This window comes from Antedon bifida, chromosome 3, assembly GCF_963402885.1.
Source record: "Antedon bifida chromosome 3, ecAntBifi1.1, whole genome shotgun sequence".
NCBI classification, from domain to species: domain Eukaryota; kingdom Metazoa; phylum Echinodermata; class Crinoidea; order Comatulida; family Antedonidae; genus Antedon; species Antedon bifida.
Window position 1 is genome coordinate 10570500 of NC_136228.1, and position 23125 is coordinate 10593624.

Consider the following 23125-nt stretch of genomic DNA (forward strand, 5'->3'; position numbering starts at 1 on the left):
TTCTACCTTGAATAGAAGCCATGCAAAAATTTACAAGTGTAAGATTCAGATTTATTTTTAATGTGAAATAGTTAGTATATAGTAATGTGCAGCATGTGATATAACATCAACCAATCAGACGGCAAGGATACACTTAGTTAATACAATAAAGTAATGGCTAGATAATAATAAATATACTAATTAATTAGCTTTTACTTCAACATAGACTTGATTAAAAGTTTAGAAAGGTAATGATGGCAAGAAAGAATTGTTTTAGTTCTTGAATATAGGAATTTTTCTTATGTAAATGTGGGGTCAACATCCCATTACAGCAGCATCCTTTAATAATGCATCCAAATAGAAAATTAAAAAAAAAAAAATTTAAATATAACAACATACAGGTACAGTAGGAGAAGAATATAATACAGTCGATAGAGTGGTTAGATGTATAAAAACATTAGAATACTGTACTCGATTATGATTGCACGAATGGGACATTATGCTGGTTGCCATCATAGTCTTTCAATCAACTGACAAGCAATAAGGTATTGGTAGTTTTGACAACAGATATACAACATTGCATAAATCATCTTCTGTATACTTGTAATGGTTTTTTTTTTGTGTGTGAGCATAGAATGTATTACCATCATGGCTGATGCCAGTCATTGCCTTATGAACAGATTAAGACAAGAACAAATAGATATTATACTTTTGTAGCCTTCATACATTTGATAAATTCCCTGCATAAGATATTGCAAAGATAGATAATTGTAAATATTACATCATTCCATTAGCTACTACAGTAGTGCAGTATCTTTTTATAGTGTTTTTGCCAAGTTTGTTTGTCTTTACTGAATGTTTTTAGTCGCGTGGAAGCGACTCAATAGTTCACTATGTCGGTCGGTCGGTCTGTCTGTCGGTCCGGTATCACTATGCGTTTTATCGCTTTTCTGTACTTTTTGAACTGTTTTGATGTACAGAAAAGTTTTAAAGTACATTACTTTTTGAAAGTTCATTTTTTTCTGAGAGCACGTGACTTATGGCTGTTGGCCTTGTTTGTTTGTCTCTGCTGTTTAGAGATCTTTTTAAAAAATTAATATGAAAAAGAACTATAGACAGAATTTTAACCTTTGATCACAGCACTGTTTTTTTAAAATATAATTTTTTATTTAAATTGTGTTTAATGATATTTATTTGTGCATGAAACATATTTAAATAAGCTGTGTAGTTTGCAATTTTTGATTGTATATTTCTTTTTTTTGCAGTTTCAATTGGACAAAGAATATAAATAAAAGATGAATACAGCTGTAAATGCTTGGGATGGTACTGGGATAGAACTGGGATTTTATAATTTAGTGGGATTTTATACTGGGATTTTTATTCATCCCAGTAGAATTATTGAATCCCACTGGGATTTCATATTATCCCAGTGAGATATCTATCCCAATGGGATCCCACTGGGATTTTTCACTCATCCTATAAAATCCCACTGTGTCAATATAAAATCCCACTGGGATCCCACTTCAATTTTTAGTATTATAAAACCTTAATAAACTAATGGTTTTAACATTTAAATATGTCTAAAAAATTATATTACACAGTTCTAGATTGTCGTTTTTTCTGTCTGTGTTATGATAAATAAAAAAATATTTTAACATCTATTGCAAATTACTGATGTACTTAAACAATTAATACAAAGTAATTTGATGCCGAGAAAATACTACTTTATAGTCTCAAACAAGAATGAAAAATAGTGTTGCATATACTTATATAGAAAATAAATATCTATTAAAATTTTTCCATTGCAAATATTTAAAAATAAAGAATGAATTTATCAAAAAGTATTTTCATTGTGCATCCATTGTTCAACTACATTTATGAACTATTAAAAGTGTTATTAGCTGAGACAATAGACTAAATGTCGCCAGTAAAAAATATAATAATGTAATGAAAATTGTAGCAATTTAATATTAATCTTTATTTCTCCAATTAAGATCCTTGGGGATTAAGAACTAATTATGGTGATTCTAAGATAAAATAAAATTCTAATTAAACTTAAATTTTTTTTTATATACTTTAAAGTATCAATGACTCACTAATGTCTTAAACATTACTACTCAAATAACACCGGTATGGCATTGGAGCCTACCAGGGTTCAAACCATACAGTCAAGGAATGGTCATTTTTGTTTTATTCTATACCTTTAAAACCAAAAGTAAGCTTTCACTCAAACATATAATTGCGGAGACTCTGTGGTCACATTCACCAATCACACTTACCTTAAATTCACTTATTTTAAAGTTTTTCCATTAAGCTCTGTCTACACTATCAAACTAGTTTGACAAAAAAAGTGTGTTGTGCCCAAATATGGTAGTGATATGACATCATCATGTCCCTATACGGGCACATCACATTTTTTTGTCACATAAACTTTGATAGTGTAGACAGACCTTTAATAGCATAAAGTTTGTTTGTGTGAATCAAAAGCGTCAGCTTATACGCATGCATATTCATGGTTCTATCTTCCAAATTCCTTGTTCCTTGAGGTTTTTGTTTCAACTTTTTGCAAAGTGAAAAAATTTGCAACCAATTAGTAGCTATTTGTTTTTGTAGTGGAAAGGGCAGTGCAATTTTCTCTGCAAAATGTTGGATTTGTGTAGAAACATTAGCTTAGTAGAAAAATATTATCCAAACATTTAACATTAGTCTTCAAGCAGACATAAAAACTGAGTTTTACAAATTTGTAAGCACTTTCTAAAAATTGTCAGCGCAATACAAAATCACAAACGGTGATGTTTGAGAACATACTAAGTCTGACATTTTGTTGTGAGTTAAGAAGTTGCAAGTATTTGATATGGCTATATTGACACCGTTTATAAATTACAAATCAATAATATTTTTTTAATATTTTAAATGCTCGTTGATACAGTTTATTAACCATAAAACTACACTATGGAATTTGGAATTAGATTTTATAGCTAATTACTAATATAAATGATGCTACATTAAAATTTATTACGATAATAAAATAAATGTTGTCAACTATTAAATAAATAGATATCTTTCTATAATGGTATAACAGTGTAGATAATGATCTAAAAACCACACAGATTTTCTCCATATATAGTATGTGTGTGATAAAATGAATTTTGGGTAGATAGAAATTTTGCACATGTTTTTAATCCAAATCTACCTTGAATAGCGGGGAGAGAGACAAAAATGTCCTTTTCTGTCAAAGAATTGTTTTATTGTGAACTATATTGGCTATTTGCTACCCATTGAATGAGGCAGTAGGAGTAAAAGTCAGTCAGTGAGGTAGTTATGATTCCTTCTATGTAGCCTTCTGATATAAGTTGAATAGAAAAATGTAAATTATTATTGATACTTTTTCATTATGTTTACCTTGCTTGAACCCCTTCCTTGTAAGTTCTACTCCAGGGGTGGCGCCAACGTCGCAGTGCCATTTTCTTTGGTAGCCATAATGTCACTGAGCCTTCCATGATTTCACCTTCAGCACATGCTGGTTCCAACGGCGTACAGTAGAAACATTTACCATAAAAACATTGGTTGCCATCTAGATAATTAAAACTATATCTCATTAAACAATCATCACATGCTGGATTGAAAATGTAATTACTTTAATGTAACTTATTCCAATTATATATACTATGCCGAGTTGAGTGGCTGAGCAGTTAAGCCTGAGGCACCACAAACTGTACAATCGGCACAGTTTGAATGTTCACCTCGACCATATAATAGTTTTGATGGTAGAACAAGTTTTCTGTGATAAGGGCCTAGTCCATACGTTTCGACTTGTCAACAAATCTTCATCTGGCAATGACTACATACACATACGTATTTGTTAATGGTTTAATGTAAAGAATTATATGCTGTTGTCCAGGTGGAGAGTTTTTCCAGTGGATAGTAGTACAGGTGTTAGTTATCCAGGGTACAGAATTGCCCAGGGAGTAGTTTTCAAGGGATAGTTGTCCAAGGACGGTACAGTTGTCCAGAGGGAGTAGTTGCCCAGGTGTTAGTTGCCCTGCCCAGGTGTTAGTTGTACAGGTGTTAATATTACAGGTGTTAGTATTACAGGTATTAGTTGTCCAGGGTACAGTTGTCCAAGGTACAGTTGCTCAGGGAGTAGTTGTCCAAGGTACAGTTGCCCAGGGAGAGCTGCCGAAGGTACAGTTGCCCAAGGAGTAGTTGTACAGGTGTTAGTTATACAGGTGTTACGAGTACAGGTGTTAGTAGTACAGGTGTTATTAGTACAGGTGTTAGTAGTACAGGTATTAGTAGTACAGGTGTTAGTAGTACAGGTGTTATTAGTACAGGTATTAGTAGTACAGGTGTTAGTAGTACAGGTGTTATTAGTACAGGTGTTATTAGTACAGTGTTAGTTATACCTCTGTATATAAATGTCTTCATAAGTTCATCAGTAGCAACAGGAATGATTTCTTTTGTTAAATTGACAATTCTACCAACAACTAATGGAGCAAATCTGAATCCTAATATCCTGAAATGATACAAAGGTTTAAAATGTGTAAAGCATAATATTAACATAGATAAAAACAAAAGAAAAAAAAAGATTCTTTATGTTCATTATAATTTTACACAGGGCTATTTCTATTGAGCAGGAAAATATGATTTTAGAATTAAAAAAAAACAACTTTTGTATTGATTCTAACTAATCTTTAAAAAAAAAAAAAATTGTGTATAGACAAGACATTACCATTAGACTGTTATGAAACAACCATTCATATTGAAATTTAAATTAAATTTAATTCTCTTGCATCCTCTTACAAACATTAGATTCTCATAATCATAATATCTAAATCTATAAATAATTCAATCTTAATCAGTTTAAATCTGTCTAATTTATTTTATGAGCAACAAAAATGAGATATTACCTTATAATATTTATAATATAGGATTAATGATATAATGTAATGTGCATACTCATTGTCCATTAACTGTGTCAGAATTACATAAAACAAATTCCCTTTATGAGATATTTTAGTTCAATGCATACACTTTAAAGTAGATAGATACATTAAATAATAATAATGTTCTTCATTCTGCTTTATGCATCATGTTTTCAGGTACAGGTATTGGCATGTACCAGTTATTTTGCTTAAGACAAGGTAGAAAGTGCTTAATAAGTTAAGTATAAAGTTAAAAAGTGGAAGCTATAACCACTTCTGTTTAAACTGACTTTAGAACCAAGTTAAGTTTTTTTTTTGCTAAGCAAATTTTATAAATCCAATTATTGTACAGAAACATTTCATTCTTAGCCATTATCTGAAACAAACTTAAATTAATACCTTTATAATTTTTTCTTAGAGCTGATTGTAGTACTTAAAAACAAAAATTAAGGAAAAGTTGAGATAAGAAGAAGTAACAGAAAAAAAGAAGAGTTATCAAATCTTTATGTAAATGATACAGATATGTAAACTCCAAGAAAAATGTACGATATTATGTAATATAATAATTGCAATGCTTTGAGGCTACAGTAGCTTTGTCAAATAAATCGGGAAATTCCCAATTCTTGAACCAAAATAAATCGGTTACTTACAGCATTAATTTGGGATTACAGCAGAGTAGTAAAAGTCACTAGAAAAATTTATTTGTGCGAATCAATGCCCGTAAATCAGAGCCCAGGAATGTTTGATGCATTTGATAAGATTATTTATTTCCTAGAATGTTTGATTTTTTTTTTTATAGATTTTAGTGGAAAAAAAACATAACTTTGTAAGATAAAAATGTCTGGTTTTTACTATTAATGTCAAGATTTTAGAATGCATTTTAGAGAATAGAAAACATACAGTATTTTAAATAAAAAAATAGATTTTGCACAATAATCCAGTTCGTTTTATAATAGGTAATGATGCTACAGATGGCAGTGAGAAAATGTGATTTTTCGGTCATGCTTTTTTGTCACAGAAGTTTTGATAAAGAAATAATACGCGGGTCAGTGCAGGGAAAATGATGATGTCCATCAACATCATAGAAAAAAGAATTATAAAGAATAGATTGGACAAGGATGCCATCAGAATCATCATCACCTGTGGACTGCTTGGCGTTCAAAATTGATGACCACAGCAGCGCTAATCGTGCCTCTGGACTAAGACAGGCATGTATCACAAAGCTACATTAAATTACAGTCTCACAAAAAGCGCAAATTTTCTTTTCTTAATTTGAGAGGTTAAAAAAACTATTCAGAACATTATTTCAACTGACACAAAACCTGCTATGCCCCTAAAGCATTTTCATACGCGTCATTGAGATTTCAAAGTAATTCTTCTTTTACAACATAACACCACATTTGTCTAATATAGTAATACCGTCTTGAGATGAGTATATTAGCATAGAAATGCATCGATCAACACTGAATGGCGTTGGAATGATCTTTGTTTTATTTTGCAATCAAAAAGTACATCAAAGAAACAGATTTCTAAGCCCCACCAGGAATTCAAGCAAGGGATCACGTCAAAACTGTTGTACTGCAGTTATTGCAGTACCTACATTCTGCAATAACATGACTTTTAATGACTGTGTTAAAGTTTATGATTCGGCCACCGGAAATAAAAGAGAAAATCCCAAAAAAGATTTGTGTTAAACTGAATTAATATAATTCAATGTAATAATTGCAGAAGAATCAATTTTGACATGGTCCCTTAGTTCAACGTTTGCTGTTTTTAAGCTAATAAACTTTCTTTTGAGAAAGCTTTTTACAAATTATTGATACAAAATTAGAAAATCTGTAAATTATAAGCATGCCAAAGATGGAAGTTGAAAAATCAGCAACTAATTTAGAACATACATAGATTATTTAAGAAATATATAGTTTGTATTCTAAGTATTAATTTACAAACAGTATACCATATACTTGAATAACAAACAAGGTCAAATAATTCACGATTTAAAATTACAATATTCTAATAATAATAAATAATAATAATACAAATTTGTAATGCACCAATTCCAGCAGTAAGTGATCAAAGGCGCGGTATATGAGAGAGCTCAATTTGAAAGAAAAAGATGAGTTTTCAAGGCTGACTTAAACGCGATAGTAGAAGAACATGATCATGAAGTTTTGAAAGTTTTTGAATATTTTGGTTGTTTTTTTTTTAAATTTATTTTAATACCATCTGCCCATATGATTTTTCGGCAAAAAAGGTAGGCAATTGCAGAAATGCTTTCATTTTCTACATTAGATGTTATTGTCTTTACTTAAAACTTAGAGGGTGGGAAGGTGTTATGCTGCTTTGAATTGTATTTTATATTTTTTAATTGGATTCTTTATCTTTTTTTACTTTAAAAACTGCATATTTATATTAATATTATTTCTTTCTATTTAAAAATTATCTGAATATTTAGTAGGTTGCAATTTACAATTTTTCATTCCAATTTCATATTTTTCATGCCAGTTTTACTATTAAGATTAAGAATGTCAGTATTGTAAGTTTCCATAAAAAGGAAAGCTCAACAAATATTGTATGCTGCCACCTAGAGTACTGTAAAGAACATTTTAACAAATCAAGAAAACATGATTTTTGTCAACGAAGATTAAATAATGTATTAAACCTTTGATATTGATTTTTTTTAAATATTAATTACCATTGTATATGGTAATACATTTTTATATTAAGTTACACCTGTTCTTATATGACCTGTAACATTTATATTTTAATGACAAATGTATACATTATCTTTAATGGTTGAATAACAATGTCTTTTATGTGTGCTATTAATGTTTTGTGAGGACAAATGATCGCGAAAATTTAAGTTGTGTAAAAATAAAATATTCAATAGAAAACTTAATCCATAGTTTAGTATGAAAATGTTGCTATTTTTATTTTAAAATAAATTGAGGAGAACATTCAAAATAACATTCGATTTTTCATCAATTAGGAATAGAATTTTTGGAATTTTTCTCAAAATCTTTCCATTTATCTTGCGTTGTCAATAACATCAAAATGACATTGTAGCATTTATTATAATATTTTAATGTTTTTTTATTTTAATGACAAATGTATACATTATCTTTAATGGTTGAATAACAATGTCTTTTTTGTGTGTGCTATTAATGTTTTGTGAGGAAAAACGATCGCGAAAATTGAAGTTGTGTAAAAATAAAATATTCAACAGAAAACTTAGAATCCTACAGTATGAAAATGTTATGAAAATTTATATTTTATAATAAATGGAGGAGAACATTAAAAATAACATTCGATTTTTAATCAATTAGGAATAGAATTGTTGGAATTTTTCTCAAAACCTTTCCATTTATCTTGCGTTGTTAATAACATAAAAATGACATTGTAGCATTTATTATAACATTTTAATGACAACATGTGGAAAATCCCTCAAATTTACAAGTTTTCATAATTCTTCATAGCCTCATTCTCATTAAAAAAAAAGTAATAAATGCTATAATAAATGTTATATTCAGCATTATTAACAATCAGTACAAATGAAAAAAAATCATGTTGAGTTTAGTCTATAATTTGTCGACGGTAACAGCAACAGAGAGTGTGTTTCTAGCAAATGGCATTTAAATGACATACCATCATGATTATTATTGAGTAGAATTTTACATCATTGACATCTTTGAAGAATGTTCCATGGCAGTATTTAAATTACCATTACATTTTCTTCCCTCTGTTTAATAAAAAAGGAGCTTAATGTCTGTCAGGTTGAATCATGAAAGTTGAGAAGATATCAATTCTAAAGTACTGTATACATCTTGAAAAGACTGGAAAATGGTATTTTGGGGAGAAAATTTAATTATTATTAATTATTAAAAGTAAAAATACAATAGAGAGAAAATGATATTTAAAAAAAAGAAAAAAACAAGTATAAATATTGTTGCTGAAATGAAAGCATCCAACATTACAAAATTTATTATATTTTTGGCATAAAAAAATTAATCAAAAAATGTTCATTATTATTCGCATTATTTTGCTGGACTGAACTTATAAAATGTATAATTGTGAGTACAACTACTAAATAAATACAAAACCATCAAAATTCATCAAAAAAAGCAAGATAGACATACATCACGTATCAAAAGAAAATGTTTCATCGTCTATCATTTGGTTTGAAGATACAGTACTACAATACAAGACATAGGATCATATGTACAAACTAGTAATGTATATTTTATCATTTTTCTGTTGTAACAAATCTTCGTACTAAACCACACCTGTGAAATGATTTTTGACTAAGAAATGTAATCTAGATGAATGAAAAAAATGTCACTAGATTGACAGTTGTCTCTGCAGGTTTATGAGAACCTATAAATTAAGTAGGTTTACAGTATAAAGAAGAATAATTTCACTCACTTCTTGGTATTTTTTACTACAACTATCTGAAATTTATATCAATCTATGGTACACAATCATATAAATTTACAGTAGCGGAATATACAGATTATACTTTTAACATTGCGTTCTGGCAGCCCATTGTACTGTACCTGCAAGTCATTGAAGGTGTAGGGCCTAATTATTTTTTTAATATTGAGTTTGATATTAAAGAAATAAACGCATATGATCGAGGAAAGTACACATTGCTAGTGAGCACCTGGAGGAAAATAAGTTTATTATGAAATTTATTGATATTAGAGGCAGATTCAAGAGGGGACTTGTTTGCCGTCATATCCTAAGGCCCTATCTACACTATCAAACTTTGTGACAAAAAAATGTGATGTGCCCATATATGGACACGATGATGTCATATCACTACCATATTTGGGCACATCACACTTTTTTTGTCAAACTAATTTGATCGTGTAGACGGAGCTTAAGTGAAAAAGGGAGAGGAAAAAAAGAGAAAAAATGTTTGGGTTAGATATAATGTGTCATTTTTATGTTAAGTCTACCATACTGTACATAGAGCAAATGTAGTGCTTTATAAAATTAACAATAAAATTCTTTATAATTGGATAATGTTTTGTTGATACACTTAGAGTAGTCAAGATTTAATTCTATGTAGCATATGGAGTTAAAAGTTTTTATCACACTTTCCTAGATGTTTGATTATATTTTTACTGTATACAGTACTGTATGAAATTTATCATTTGGGATCTACCAAAATTATTCTACTGCAGTTACTGCAGAAACTACATTATTTTGTTGCAATAACGATTACCCTAAAAAAGCTTGGTGTCGCCTGAAAATGGGTGTCCCAAATGAGGGGTCTATAAACAGATTTATAAAGTCTAATTGCATAAAAGATTCCAATGAAACTGAAAATCGCACTAATCTAATTCATTCTGAAGAATAAAACGTGATTAATTATCACAATAGTTCAAATAATTGGCACATCTTTGCGTCATTTACGAATCAAATACACGTGCATAGTTCACATTTGTGGTAAATTCAAGATCGTAATTAAGTTAAGCTCACGTACTGGCGTATGCAATTGTGTCACCATAATTTACTTATGTCACTATAAAAATATTGAAAAATTATGAAGCGAAAATATGTAGGTCAGCGACATGAATTTAAGGTTAGAAACTAGTGGTTAAACATGACAAATTTGGTGATTGTTGTCATGGGATCAATAAAATATTTATCTGCTACTACTGTATTACTAAACAATCAAAACTCAATTGTAGTCTAGCATTTATGACTGATATGCATGTTCAACAGTATCTGTCATGTCTCCCTCTTTCAAATGCAACTAAAATATTTACTACCTTCCATCCTATGCTATTATAGAAACTCGGGCATGAATAGAAACCAATAGCTAAACTGACAAAAATAAATGGGTCTTAAATGCAATTCATGGTACTAAGAATAAGATTCCTTGGGCACATTCTCCATCTGCCAGAGGACCTGAAAGAACATACGCTCTCTATATACCAACTCATAGCAAAAGGAGGCTTGGACGTCCTCGAACATCTTATTCAGCCTATGTTCAACGTGTTCTAGGGTACGATAAAGGCATCATACAAGCTGAACAAATAGTCTCACTTGCCCAAGATCGAAGTGCTTGGAAAAATCTTGTAATCGCCTGCTCCAAAGCCGAATTTTAATTTCTACTATTCTTTTTCTACTTGACATTAGGGAGGTTTCGCAACCTTACGAATACGATAACAAAAACGGATACGTCACACATTTGTGAAACTTTTGAGCTGATCCCCATTTCATATTCGTAAAGCGTATTCGTGTTCACGAATATCACCAGTCATATTCGTAACTACAAAACGGCTGTGTGAAATGGATCTCATGACCAGTATCCCCAAGATGAACGTGACCTAGTTCTAAAAAAAGATTGTAGGACAGTAATTGTTTGCTCATAAATCAAAAACAAATAATCCCAACAGAATGTTATAGGATGAATTAAACATTAATTATTAACAAATCAAAATACTTTTCAGACACAGAAACCTCTAAAGCTTGGTTCCCACTAGAACGCAATGCAATGTAAGCGCAACAAATAAAAAGCGAAAGTTTGAATAATCAATCCCTTGTCATTGGTCAAATTACTGGTCAGTGGCATTGTGCATGTCCTTGTGTTACATCCTAGTATTCCTTGGGACATTAATGTGGGACACTTTTACATGAATTTAAATAAGAAACAATATATGTTTTAACTCTAAGGCCAACCCCTCCACATTAAGGGGGAATTTTGTGAGGTGCAGAAAATGTCTTGTACATTTACAAGTGGAGTTGTCTGTATACAACTATTTTACATATTAAATATTCTCCAAAATATTTAATAATCCGGTTTATGCATAAAAAGTGGAATAAATACAATAATATCAAGTCCTAGAGTAGGCCAGTCAAGTACTAGACTTGACTGGCCTCCAGGAAGAATTATTTTATGTATTTAATAATTGATGAGTAAAGATGTAGAATAATACCATTAAATATCTCATATTATGCACTAAGAGTCGAATGAATTCAATAAGACAGTCGCCAAGTATTTATTGAACTGAAAACAGGATTGTTTTTGTCTTATTTAAGCCCCAAGCATAGATGAATTTTAATCAAAAATTCAGAAAGCAATTTAAACAACAAACAGTATTTTTAATTTATCTCTAGTAGTACTCTATAACAACGGTATGACAACCTACGTCATTGTATGTATTACATACAAGCCTGTAAAATAAAACACTGACTGGTGGCCTAACATAAAAACAAAAACCAACTTGAAAGAACTAGGAACAGAAATAATTTACTCTAGATTACTGTATATCTCGGTTTGTAGGTTAATTAACAAAATAAATTTCAAGAGAGACGTGTGAAAATCTATTCAATTTCGAAAATGTTTACGTATTCATGGTTGTTTTTCCCCAGCCTATGGTTAAAAACACCTTTGATATCATCGGAAAAGAACATTAATGTTTTGATCCTTGAAAATACTGTACCACTTCCTTCAAGTCATTATTAACATTTAGAAGAGCCATAATAATGAGTGAATCACAAAGTTGTTGTGTCATTTTTACCACCAAAGTGGTAGTATATGAGCAACATACAACTTTGAACTTTTACTTATTTTTTTTCAAATTTGACACACTTTTTTGGCAAAAGACCTTTAAACAATTTAATGTCCTATAGTAAGTCTTCATAATTATTTCAATACAACCACTGTTATGATTTAATGAATGAATGTTTTTTTTATATCATTTTCCACTACAAGAGCGAATAGCTACGATTCTCATTGCGATCTTATGTTTCATGTCTTCATACTTTTTTGCATTTGCGTTCATGAACATGTGGCAACTCATGTTTTAAACTCTGATTGGTCGCACAATGTTTTCATTCTTTAGGAAGCAGGCTTAAAGGCCAATTTAACATAGACGAGTGGTAACGGTAAGTGGTAAAGGTGAGCGAAAAACGCAAAAATTGAATCTATGTTATTTCTTATGACCATTTTACACCGAAAGCGGTGCGAATGGGTAGTTGAGCAGAAATCTGCTCAGGATAGAAACTGCTTACAAGCGCCTACTTTCCATCACACCGCTTGCGAATTCTGTGCGCTGTGTAAATGGGACAAGCCACACGGTTTTCGGCTTACCATTACCGCTCGTCTGTGTAATTTGGCCTTAAAGGGCATACATTGTTTCCACTAGATAAAACTTCTCCTTTAACATTCGATATTTTGACTATCATTTATGGTCTCATCTACATTTCCAGCAAAAGCACATTAAAAGGTAATCAGGAGAGTTTCATGCATTGATTACAGTGCATCACAAAAAAAAAAATCAAGCAAATGATAATAAAAGAAATCAAAGATCAAAGATCACACAAAATTCATAAATGAATGTGCAATCTAGTATAAAGCAACAGGATCGCTTCAGAATTTATTGTTTGTTAGCAAGATAAACAGCATCAGTATTGATTTTTGTATTTTAGATATTTTTATTCTTAATATTGTTGTAAATAATTTGGATACGATAAAATAGTGAAAAAAAGTGAATAATAGTGAAAACAAAACATGAGATATACTGTACAGTAGGCCAACTATGGTACAATCTAATTTGAAGTATTAAAACCTCGCCAAAAAAAAAACTATCCATGTACAAAAAAATGGGAGTGTTGTTGTTAATATCAAAGACATCTAAAGCTCTGTCTACACTATGAAACTTTATGTGACAAAAAAATGTGATGTACCCATATATGGACATAGCACTACCATATTTGTGCATATCATTTCCATATTTGGGCACATCACACTTTTTTTTGTCAAACTAGTTTGATAGTGTAGACAGAGCTTAAGAATAAAAATAGGTCCCTGAAGTGTGCATGTGTTTATTGCAGAGATGTGGCAACCTTCCGCACATTTTAAGCAATGTATGAACTTCATTTAAAGATAATCTGAATGAGCTCTTTAAAAAATTATACACAGTGGATTTGCTATGAGGTAATAAAAAGCTGACATCAAAAGCTTTCAAATAGACCAGTTTTCTAGTGTGTTGTGTATATAGTTTAAAAGCTTCATGATTCTAACACTCTCATGTTCGCATTTAAATTGGCTTGCACTTTCACTGTTGCTTACATGTAAAAACGCCCTGGGCAAGTCAGTTGACTTTCTTTAAAAGTGCCTGGTGGGCTAGAATGAAATCTGAACCGCAGATAACCAAGAATAATTATTAAGTATAACATATGGCATGTGATCTTCAAACCTGCAGTTTATTAATACATTAAAAAAATATAAATCAATCCTTGATTTTGTATATTAAAATAGATGTTTTTAAATATTAAAAAAAACTCTAACCTAGCCTAGTATAACCAAGCCTACATAAATTATACATGATGCTAATGACAAATTAGGTTTAGGTTAATAACATTAAACAATGGAATAGTAACTACAGTATAACTACTAAGGAATCGGTATATTAAAGAGATATAATATCACATGAAGTGACTGTACATACATTTTTTTTTAAACTTTTAATAATAATATTGCTAAAATCTGACGAAAAACTAGCTATAAGGTTTATATCATTACACACCTGATTAGATTGGAAACATTAAGTCTAATCACTGTTATTATTAACAATCATGTTCAATTTGTTGAAGCAATATATCACTGTCAAGTCAAATTTACTTCAAATGCAAGCATTGTTGACTTAACAGGCAAATCGTTTACATTTTTAATCTGCATTACAAAATGTAGTTAAGTTTGTTGAAACAGTAAGAGATGTTTGTTATTATTTTGGTCCATTGGGGGAGTGATTTTATCAAGTGCGGGTAATTGCCAATCAAAATGAAGTTAGACTAAAACTGTATTATCAGGCAGATCAGACTCTAGGTAAACTTTGACATCGCATAATTCACTAACCAGATAAAAAGAGCGCCACCAACAAACTCGCAAATGATTTTTGTCCGGTGAATCTTCGTTTACGAATAAGATGTATGAGAAATATGTGTACTGTGTTATTTTAAACCAATAAATAATATACACTGCCTTATGCTATACAAATATGGTTTTAAAGGAAAAACACTATAGAATTTAATAAAAATGTTTATATACAGAAAATACAGTTTAAATTCAATACAAGTTCATATAATTTAGAAATTTCCTATTCCAATCACTCATCTCAAAATTATCATGACATTAACGATCCTACCCGAAAAAAAAAAGGTGTGCAAGCAAACCTAATAAGTGTGTAAAGGCTCCAGGCTTTAAAATCTAGACATGTACTCTAGATATTAATTCAATGGAAAACAGATTCTAAATAAAATTTGGATCAATATAACACTAACAGAATATGATTGAAATTAAGTAATAGCTTTCATGTTTCACTCCTGTTTAAAAACTATTAACGGTTTGAATAAAGTACAGTAATACAAGATAAATCATATCATATCTCCCGGTGTGCTGATCTGGTAGGCGCTGCACTGCTGGCTGCCGTGGGTCCGTGGAGGGCCTAATCCGAATTTCCTCAGTTTCCAGTTAAACTTGAGGACCAGTAATAATACATTTAACATTTTTAACATTTAACATTTTAACGAAAGAAAGATACGCAAATAGCTGTTGAAAGTGTGAATTACTATAGTTAGACTACAGTACTACTTTACAAAGATACCAGGTGTAGTACTGTAGTAGTACACTATCTAATCTTTTAGCTACTACTAATTCTCGGTCATCCAACACAATAACACAGTAAAAACTCTATTAATTACAATACCAAGACATCATATAATTAACTTCATTAATATTGTATAATTTCACTTAAATAGGGTTTAAAGCATGAAACAGCAAAACACTAAACATTCCCAAGGACATAATTCTATTGCACTAAGTGCTAAATTTCATACTGAAAGACTATACAATTGTGCTAATGATAACGCCTTTAGATTTCAGATCTATTGATGTAGGCTTAGAGACCGATAGCCAGATAATGGAGGAGTTGAGGGTCAAGTGTCCAGTTTTAAGTGTCCAGATACACCTTTATCGGCCAGTTCCACCTGCCGGGAATTGAATAACCGGCCATCATGTTACATGGTCGTAACGCATGAATTGTTAATAGATGGGACTTGAAGATGGATATTGATTTGGTTTTATTCTTTTTTTTTAACTATGCACACTCCATTTATCAGCCACAGGGTGAGAAATAGTATGTATGCCGCAAGAAGATATTGCACAGATATCTGCTTGTGATGCGAGTTTGTTCAAAGGGGACATACATTTAATAGAAATCAATCACAACAACCATACTGACGGTAAGTAGAAAGATTCTAGTAATATCTTACAAACAGTGAATTTTTAGAATAAGTTTTTGTTTAATTACAGTAAATGCAAATGACAACAATTGAGATATTGAAATCTCTGCAATTAAGTTTAAATAAAGAATGCTAGCATAGTTTTATTTATGTATACACTATTGTATGAGACTTGCACATTTATTATAGGCTGAGGAACCTACAGTATGGAATAATGTAAAGCTCTGTCTACACTATCAAACTTTATGTGACAAAATGTGATGTGCCCATATATGGAGATGATGATATTATATTATCACTACCATATTTGGGCACATCACACTTTTTTTGTCAAACTAGTTTGATGATAGTGTAGACAGAGCTTTAAAGATTGTTTCAAAATGTTTGGTAAAATAATTTTTAAAAGCTGTTTATTCTTAGTGGAACCATGCTTTAGCTTCTGCGTCTTAGACTTATACCCTTTTCACACTGCAAAAAGTGCATTTAACAACTTGTAACAAGTTGTAACCAGGTTTGCATAGTGTGAAGACACAGCCCTAAAGGCTGAAAGTGATCTGATCTTGTTGGCTGGCCAGTAATAATCATCCTGATACAATAATGTATTGTCAGAGGTTGTTATTGATTAAAATTTTTAATAATCAATATTGAAAATATGGAAGATGAAGGCAACCACCTAAAAAAGCTACAGTATTTAGTCTATTTTGAGAAATCTGTCATTAACTTCACATTAACTGAAGACTTTTCAATTAATATAATGATATAGGTATATTTTATTAATAAATATGTTTATCAATGCTCACAATCTTCCCCTACCTTTTGAGAATCATTCAAATGTTCATAACATCTGGGTTAATATATATTTAATAGTGAGATTAGTAGATTGTAGGCCTAGTATAAAATTCACATAATACCGACAAAGTACATTGTTCGTTCATTGCAGCAATGAATAAATAAATTACATTATTCTACTTACCAAAATTAAAGAGAAAGAATTAATTTCTAAAACTAATTTATAAAAATCAACTTAAGTTTTGAAGGTTGCGGACTAGTCCATTATGGTACAGGAGTGTTCTAGGAACTTTTTACTTTCGTATCTTAGCCATCCCTCTGGAGAGCATGGGCTATTTTCGGTTTATCCAGGTAAGCTAGGCACGAAATAGACTGAACAGTTGGGTATAAAATCATAATAAACTGTTTGGCGGCGCTAATTTCAATAAAGCTTATATACAGTATAATGTTGTACAATGTAAAATGTAAAGCTAATAATACTGTATTATCCCTGGCATAAAAACGCAAGCCAAATTTGGTTGCACTTAACAATACTATGGTAGATTAGATTTTGAGAGGAAGGAATGCCTAATATTAGGGTGTTTTATTTTCATTTTTAAAGCTTTGTAAAAAGACAATCATGATGCAATTTACAATGTAGAAACAGTTTTATGAGATTGTCTTAATTACCATATAAAATGTTATAATATTAAAAACATAATTATTATTGATTTGGTAAATTTATATTACTATTCCCTCGAGCACTCTATTGTTGTGAAGCACTTCTAATGTTTTCTATTCAAAACGAAATGTACAATTTTCTTACTGATTAAATTCATCAGCAGCAGCCTACAAGCAAACATGCAAAATGAATAAAATATAAATTGTAATAAACACATTGGATGCAATTCAAAGTCAAATATACAGAAATTATTCAAATTTTGTAGAAAAAAAAATATTCCAAATGTTTGAACAATGAGAACAGATTGTGCTATTGGTTTGGTAAATTACAGTAAGTCTCTAATTCAATAGGAAGCTTTCGCAGGAGCATGTAAACGTATATAGATGATCAACATTCTACTCATTTGCATAACAGCGTAGGTTCAGTCAACAATTGTGCTACGTACTTGTTCTTTATCACTTTGACGGGAAGTGTAGAACACATGATTAGGGTGATAAATAAGATGGCGATGAACAATTATTATCGTTAGGCTTAATTAAAAACATTTACCATTTGTTTTCTTAATAATTTTTCAGAAATTTAAAGATACTGTTTATTGTCCCCTAATAACAATTTTATTTTATTTGTTGTTGAATAGTATGCCATTTTAATGTCACATAACAGTTATTCACTTTGACCAAAAACTGGGAAAAAAATGTAAAGTAAAGCAAAAAATACCAAAAATTGTCTATCAGTTTAACGTTAATTGTCTGTTTTGGTTAACGTTTTTCATTGACGTTATTTTTCAGAAATAACGTTCTTGACGCACGTAACTAAATAGTTTCGTAAACTCTTTTTCGATTTATTTACAAAGTGGGCGGGGCTTGTGCGTTGCCTGTTGGCAAATAGCGTTTTTGATTTTTGTCCACTTAACATGTAAGACATCAATTTATAATCTCCTTACGCATTTTGTAAAATATCAATAATTCCCCCAACTTAAATTAACCAAGTCCAATGGTTACATTTACCGACAACTGCTTACCCAGTTTCGGTATTAAAGTAACCACGCCAGCTAAAAATTCCAATCCGAACATACGTCTCAAGTCCATCCTATTTTTTTAACATCACACTAACAGTTCAATTTTGGTAAAACCATAGTAAAACTTACTGCATGAAATTACACCAAGTGCGAACAATGGTCAAATTGACTGTCTTTGGGTAAAGAATACCTTGGTTAAATTTACCAGTCCAGTGCGAACAAGGCTTAAGATCTGATCATTCATCCGTATCCAGACTTACCTGTCTAAGTGAAATGCTGCAATCTCACCATTATGTCTATCATAACCAGCCACAGGTGACCCTTCAATAACATGGTCTCGAGAAAATCTGGAAACAATATTCAATTTGTTTTGGTTAAAGGAAAACTTTTTTTCTTTAAGTGTTTTTATTTTATTTGTATTCTAACATTCATAAAATTATTCTAAAACCATAACATGAATTTTTTTAAAATCAGATGCCTTTTTGTTGGGTTTCTGCAGCCAAAAATTAACCAATAATTAAGCGTTGAGCGATAAAAGTTAACTGATAATTAATCAATAAAGTTCCTGTGGAAATGGGGACCGATTCCCACTTGAGAAAAACTAACCGATAATTATCTCATTCAAATCAGATATTATTCAATAAATGCAATCATTTTCAATCTTTGACTTCAAGGACAAATTGTTGCATTGTGATTGGCCGCTTGGTGTTAAGGTAATGATTCATCATGTACATGTGATTATTCATTATCTATGGTTAAACATATATTTTTCCCCCAAACTTTTTTTTTAAAATTTTTGTTTTGGAATATGCCATTTTAATGTCACATAATAGTTATTCGACTTGAACAAAAACTGAATCGAAAAAATGGTTTTGGTTTAAAAATTAAAAGTGTTTTTATTTTATTTGTATTCTAACATTCACAAAATGTAATAAAATTATTCTAAAACCATAACATGAATTTTTTAAAAATCAGATGCCTTTTTGTTGGGTTTCTGCAGCCAAAAATTAACCAATAATTAAGCGTTGAGCGATAAAAGTTAACTGATAATTAATCAATAAAGTTCCTGTGGAAATGGGGACAGATTCCCACTTGAGAAAAACTAACCGATAATTATCTCATTCAAATCAGATATTATTCAATAAATGGAATCATTTTCAATCTTTGACTTCAAGGACAAATTGTTGCATTGTGATTGGCCGCTTGGTGTTAAGGTAATGATTCATCATGTACATGTGATTATTCATTATCTATGGTTAAACATATATTTTTCCCCCAAACTTTTTTTTTTCAATTTTTGTTTTGGAATATGCCATTTTAATGTCACATAATATAATAGTTATTCGACTTGAACAAAAACTGAATCGAAAAAATGGTTTTGGTTTAAAAATTAAAATTTTCTTTGCTCTTTTTTTTGTTCTTTTTTACAGAAGTGAATAACTTTATTAAAACTGCAAAATGGCCTATTTAAAAGTTTGATTTTATTTATCTTCATTTTTCATGTTTTTTGAAGACAATACATCTTTAAAAACTAACAGTTATTACAGTTATATCTGCAGTGCAACAACTTTTATGTTAATTTAAAGCTTGAATTTCAATTTTTCTTCCATTGCTTCATCCTTCTTACAATAGTACAATATGCAAAACATTTCAACATTCTGTGTCTTGGCCTAACATGAGCGAGCTAACATTTAAATGTGTTTTGTTTTCCTAAATTGAACTGGTCTGATTTCAAGTAGAACAATTGAGGCTTGAGGCAATCAAGTTCTAGAGGTTAATTTCTTAGTCTAAAAATAAACAATTTTAATTACAATGTAATAATAGTAATACATTTATGGTTTAAATATTGACCCTTATCTAGTAGCACTGCATCTGAAAGTAAATTTTAATGGGACAGAATTAGGTTAATTAGAATTTACATCATGTTCACAGTTTTATTTCTGTATTTGACCTTATTAATCTTGTTTAAACGTCAACATCATTTATACCAAATGTCATCATAGAATTACAGTTTCAATTTAGGGCTAAGTACTCTTTCAGTCTAATGTTACTCTATGTAAAATCATAGGTGACAAAAGCAGCAGACTTTATAATCTGTATTCCACTTTTATTACACTGCTGAGCTAAATAAATTGTCACTACCTATATCACAGCCGCCACATTATTGGTTCCCTCTTCCATAAAAAATCACTTATCTAACTGCAATAACATTTGAGTCCACTCCCTCTAGCAGTAAGCTATGTTTTACAGATGATTGTTGTTTATTATTAATACAGTTGAACCACCTCCTTTGAGACACCCCTATTAAGGGACACTTTATTGGGAAACTCATCCTCTTAATAGGAGTTCTACTACTGTATTATATTATGCTCATTTTTTTCAGTCAAAGACTGGTCTGGACCTACAGTTCATTGGTATTATCTACAATACCACCAGAACCATGGAGAAAGTAGGCCTCGAACCTTGGCTACGTAATTAGGGCCCACTATCTTAACCGCCCGGTCATTATAGATTATCTTTATTATCGTTTATTGATCTTCATCTCTTTTTGATCATGATCTTTAAAATTTAAATAAATATTCTCAATCGAAAGCTTTTTGTTAATTTTGATTTGATTCAAATGGACAGTAACACATTCATCATACTTGTTTAGATCAAGTTACCTTTTAGGCTTGAATACCACAACTTGACCTCCAGCCAGATACAAGGTGACCTTCAGTTGAGTTCCTTTGTAACCTACATCTGCTTTTGTTATTGGTCTTGTTGCCATGGCGTGCAAGACATCTCCTAATTCAGGTGCATTTTCTGGTATTATATGTCTGCTCGATACCCATTTAGTAGCAATATCCCAAATCTTTTTTAAATCTGAATTACCCACTAACTTTTTCATAGACAAATCATCTTCAAGAATGTGTTTTTGTCTCTCAGTACGCATCGGCTGTTTGAAAGTCTTTGGTTGACTTTGAATACTATCATTATGGCTATTTAATCCGGGACTAGATTTTGTTTGCTTTCGTTCTTTCGAGTTTGCATTCAAGAAGATTTCGTCTACTCTTCGTTTATAAACACCTTCGGCTTCTGGAATAATTCTACTTCCCTTACTAGCTGAATTTGACTTTCCTATATTTAACGTCCGTTTACTTGCAACTAATTTTAGAATGTTCCAAACAGTGTTTTTCGGTGACGTATTGGAAGATGAGTTCATGTTGCTTGATGGGAAAATAACAACAATGACAAGAAACCATGTTATTATCAAAGTCACTGTCCATAAAACTAACTTTTTCTTCTTTAGACGCATTTCAATTGTCTTCAAAACAAATCCTCTTTTAAAACATTCGGAATTCACTCAACATCTGTAAAGAATAAAAGCAGAAATACTTTGCAGTGTTATTATGACAAATAATTAATGTTTATGAGTTGGATGGTGAGAATATTTCATGAGTTGAAAGATGTACTGCTTTACAGTATCACCAGATAGCTACAGTATGCGTGCTACGCTTAGGGAGCCATTTTGATGACAAAAAATGTTGTCCTCTTCGGCAAATCGGCTCTGTAGGCTGGGCTTCAAGAGATCACACCTCCAAAAGCACAGTGAATCATGTGGCATTATAAACATGGAAGCGTTTTCATTTAGGCCCCTTGAATGTTTTAATTTAATAATTATATGTCTGGACATAACAATATAAAAATCTTGTCACTTTGCGTATTATTAAAATACACACAGGGCAGGGGATAATGTTTGTAACAAATAGCGTGCTTGACACAGTCATAGTGGGAAGGATTTGGGAGTAAGCATCATAAAAAATAACGTGTACATAGACCTATGTGATTTGTTGTTTGTACATGCGCGTCATGGCGTTTTCTCCAGAACCCTTCTCAGCATGGCATTGTGCAATAACGATCCTTTTGTGAAATCAAGCTATTATAAATAAAATATTGGTTTGGCTTCTTGGGCCTAGGCTATATAATTAAATGCATTGTGTGTGCAACAATCAAATGAACAGCTTCTTGGCCTATAAAAATTAAAATAGGCCCTAGGCCTATCTAATCTCTAGGCCTACTAGGCCTATATTATAATTATATATAATTAAATGCATTGTGCAACAATCAAATGAACAGCTTCTTTGCATTAATATCTCAACTCAGTCAAACAAACATATTGCAGCGTAATTTCTCTGCGCTAGGCCCTCATAAATGAAGGTAGATACACGACAACCTAATGGAACACACAGGCTCCCATCCAGTTTCGCCTGCCAACTCACGCCATGAATACAGTAAACACTGAAAACAGTTAGGCCTAGCTTATTAAGAGGAATAATTCAATACATTCCGCAGTTATGAACTATTAATTGACATTTTAAAAACCAGACATGCTAAAGGACATGCTTACTGCTATATAAAACTGAATAATAATTGCATTAAAAGATAAATATTGAAGTTTGCTCTTCGTTCTGAGCCGGCCACGTACAAATTATCACTTTTGACATTTCAAGTTCA

The 23125-nt window shown here is 31.0% G+C and overlaps 1 protein-coding gene across 3 annotated transcripts in view; it reads right to left on the reverse strand.

Annotated features, from left to right (window-relative positions):
- Nucleotides 1–23125, reverse strand: part of LOC144837024 (glycosaminoglycan xylosylkinase-like) — a 58567-nt gene extending 35442 nt beyond the window's left edge. For 2 of the 3 annotated variants that reach the window (XM_078692003.1, XM_078692000.1), the window contains exons 1-5: nucleotides 23019–23125; nucleotides 21292–21981; nucleotides 18889–18975; nucleotides 4386–4495; nucleotides 3382–3553 (exon numbers count right to left, since the gene is read on the reverse strand). In XM_078692003.1, the coding sequence (XP_078548129.1) occupies nucleotides 3382–3553; nucleotides 4386–4495; nucleotides 18889–18975; nucleotides 21292–21926 (1004 nt within the window). In that variant the 5' untranslated portion in view covers nucleotides 21927–21981; nucleotides 23019–23125. Of the gene's footprint in view, nucleotides 1–3381; nucleotides 3554–4385; nucleotides 4496–18888; nucleotides 18976–21291; nucleotides 21982–22890; nucleotides 22989–23018 lie in introns of those variants that run through there. The other variant, XM_078692002.1, reaches the window with a different exon arrangement.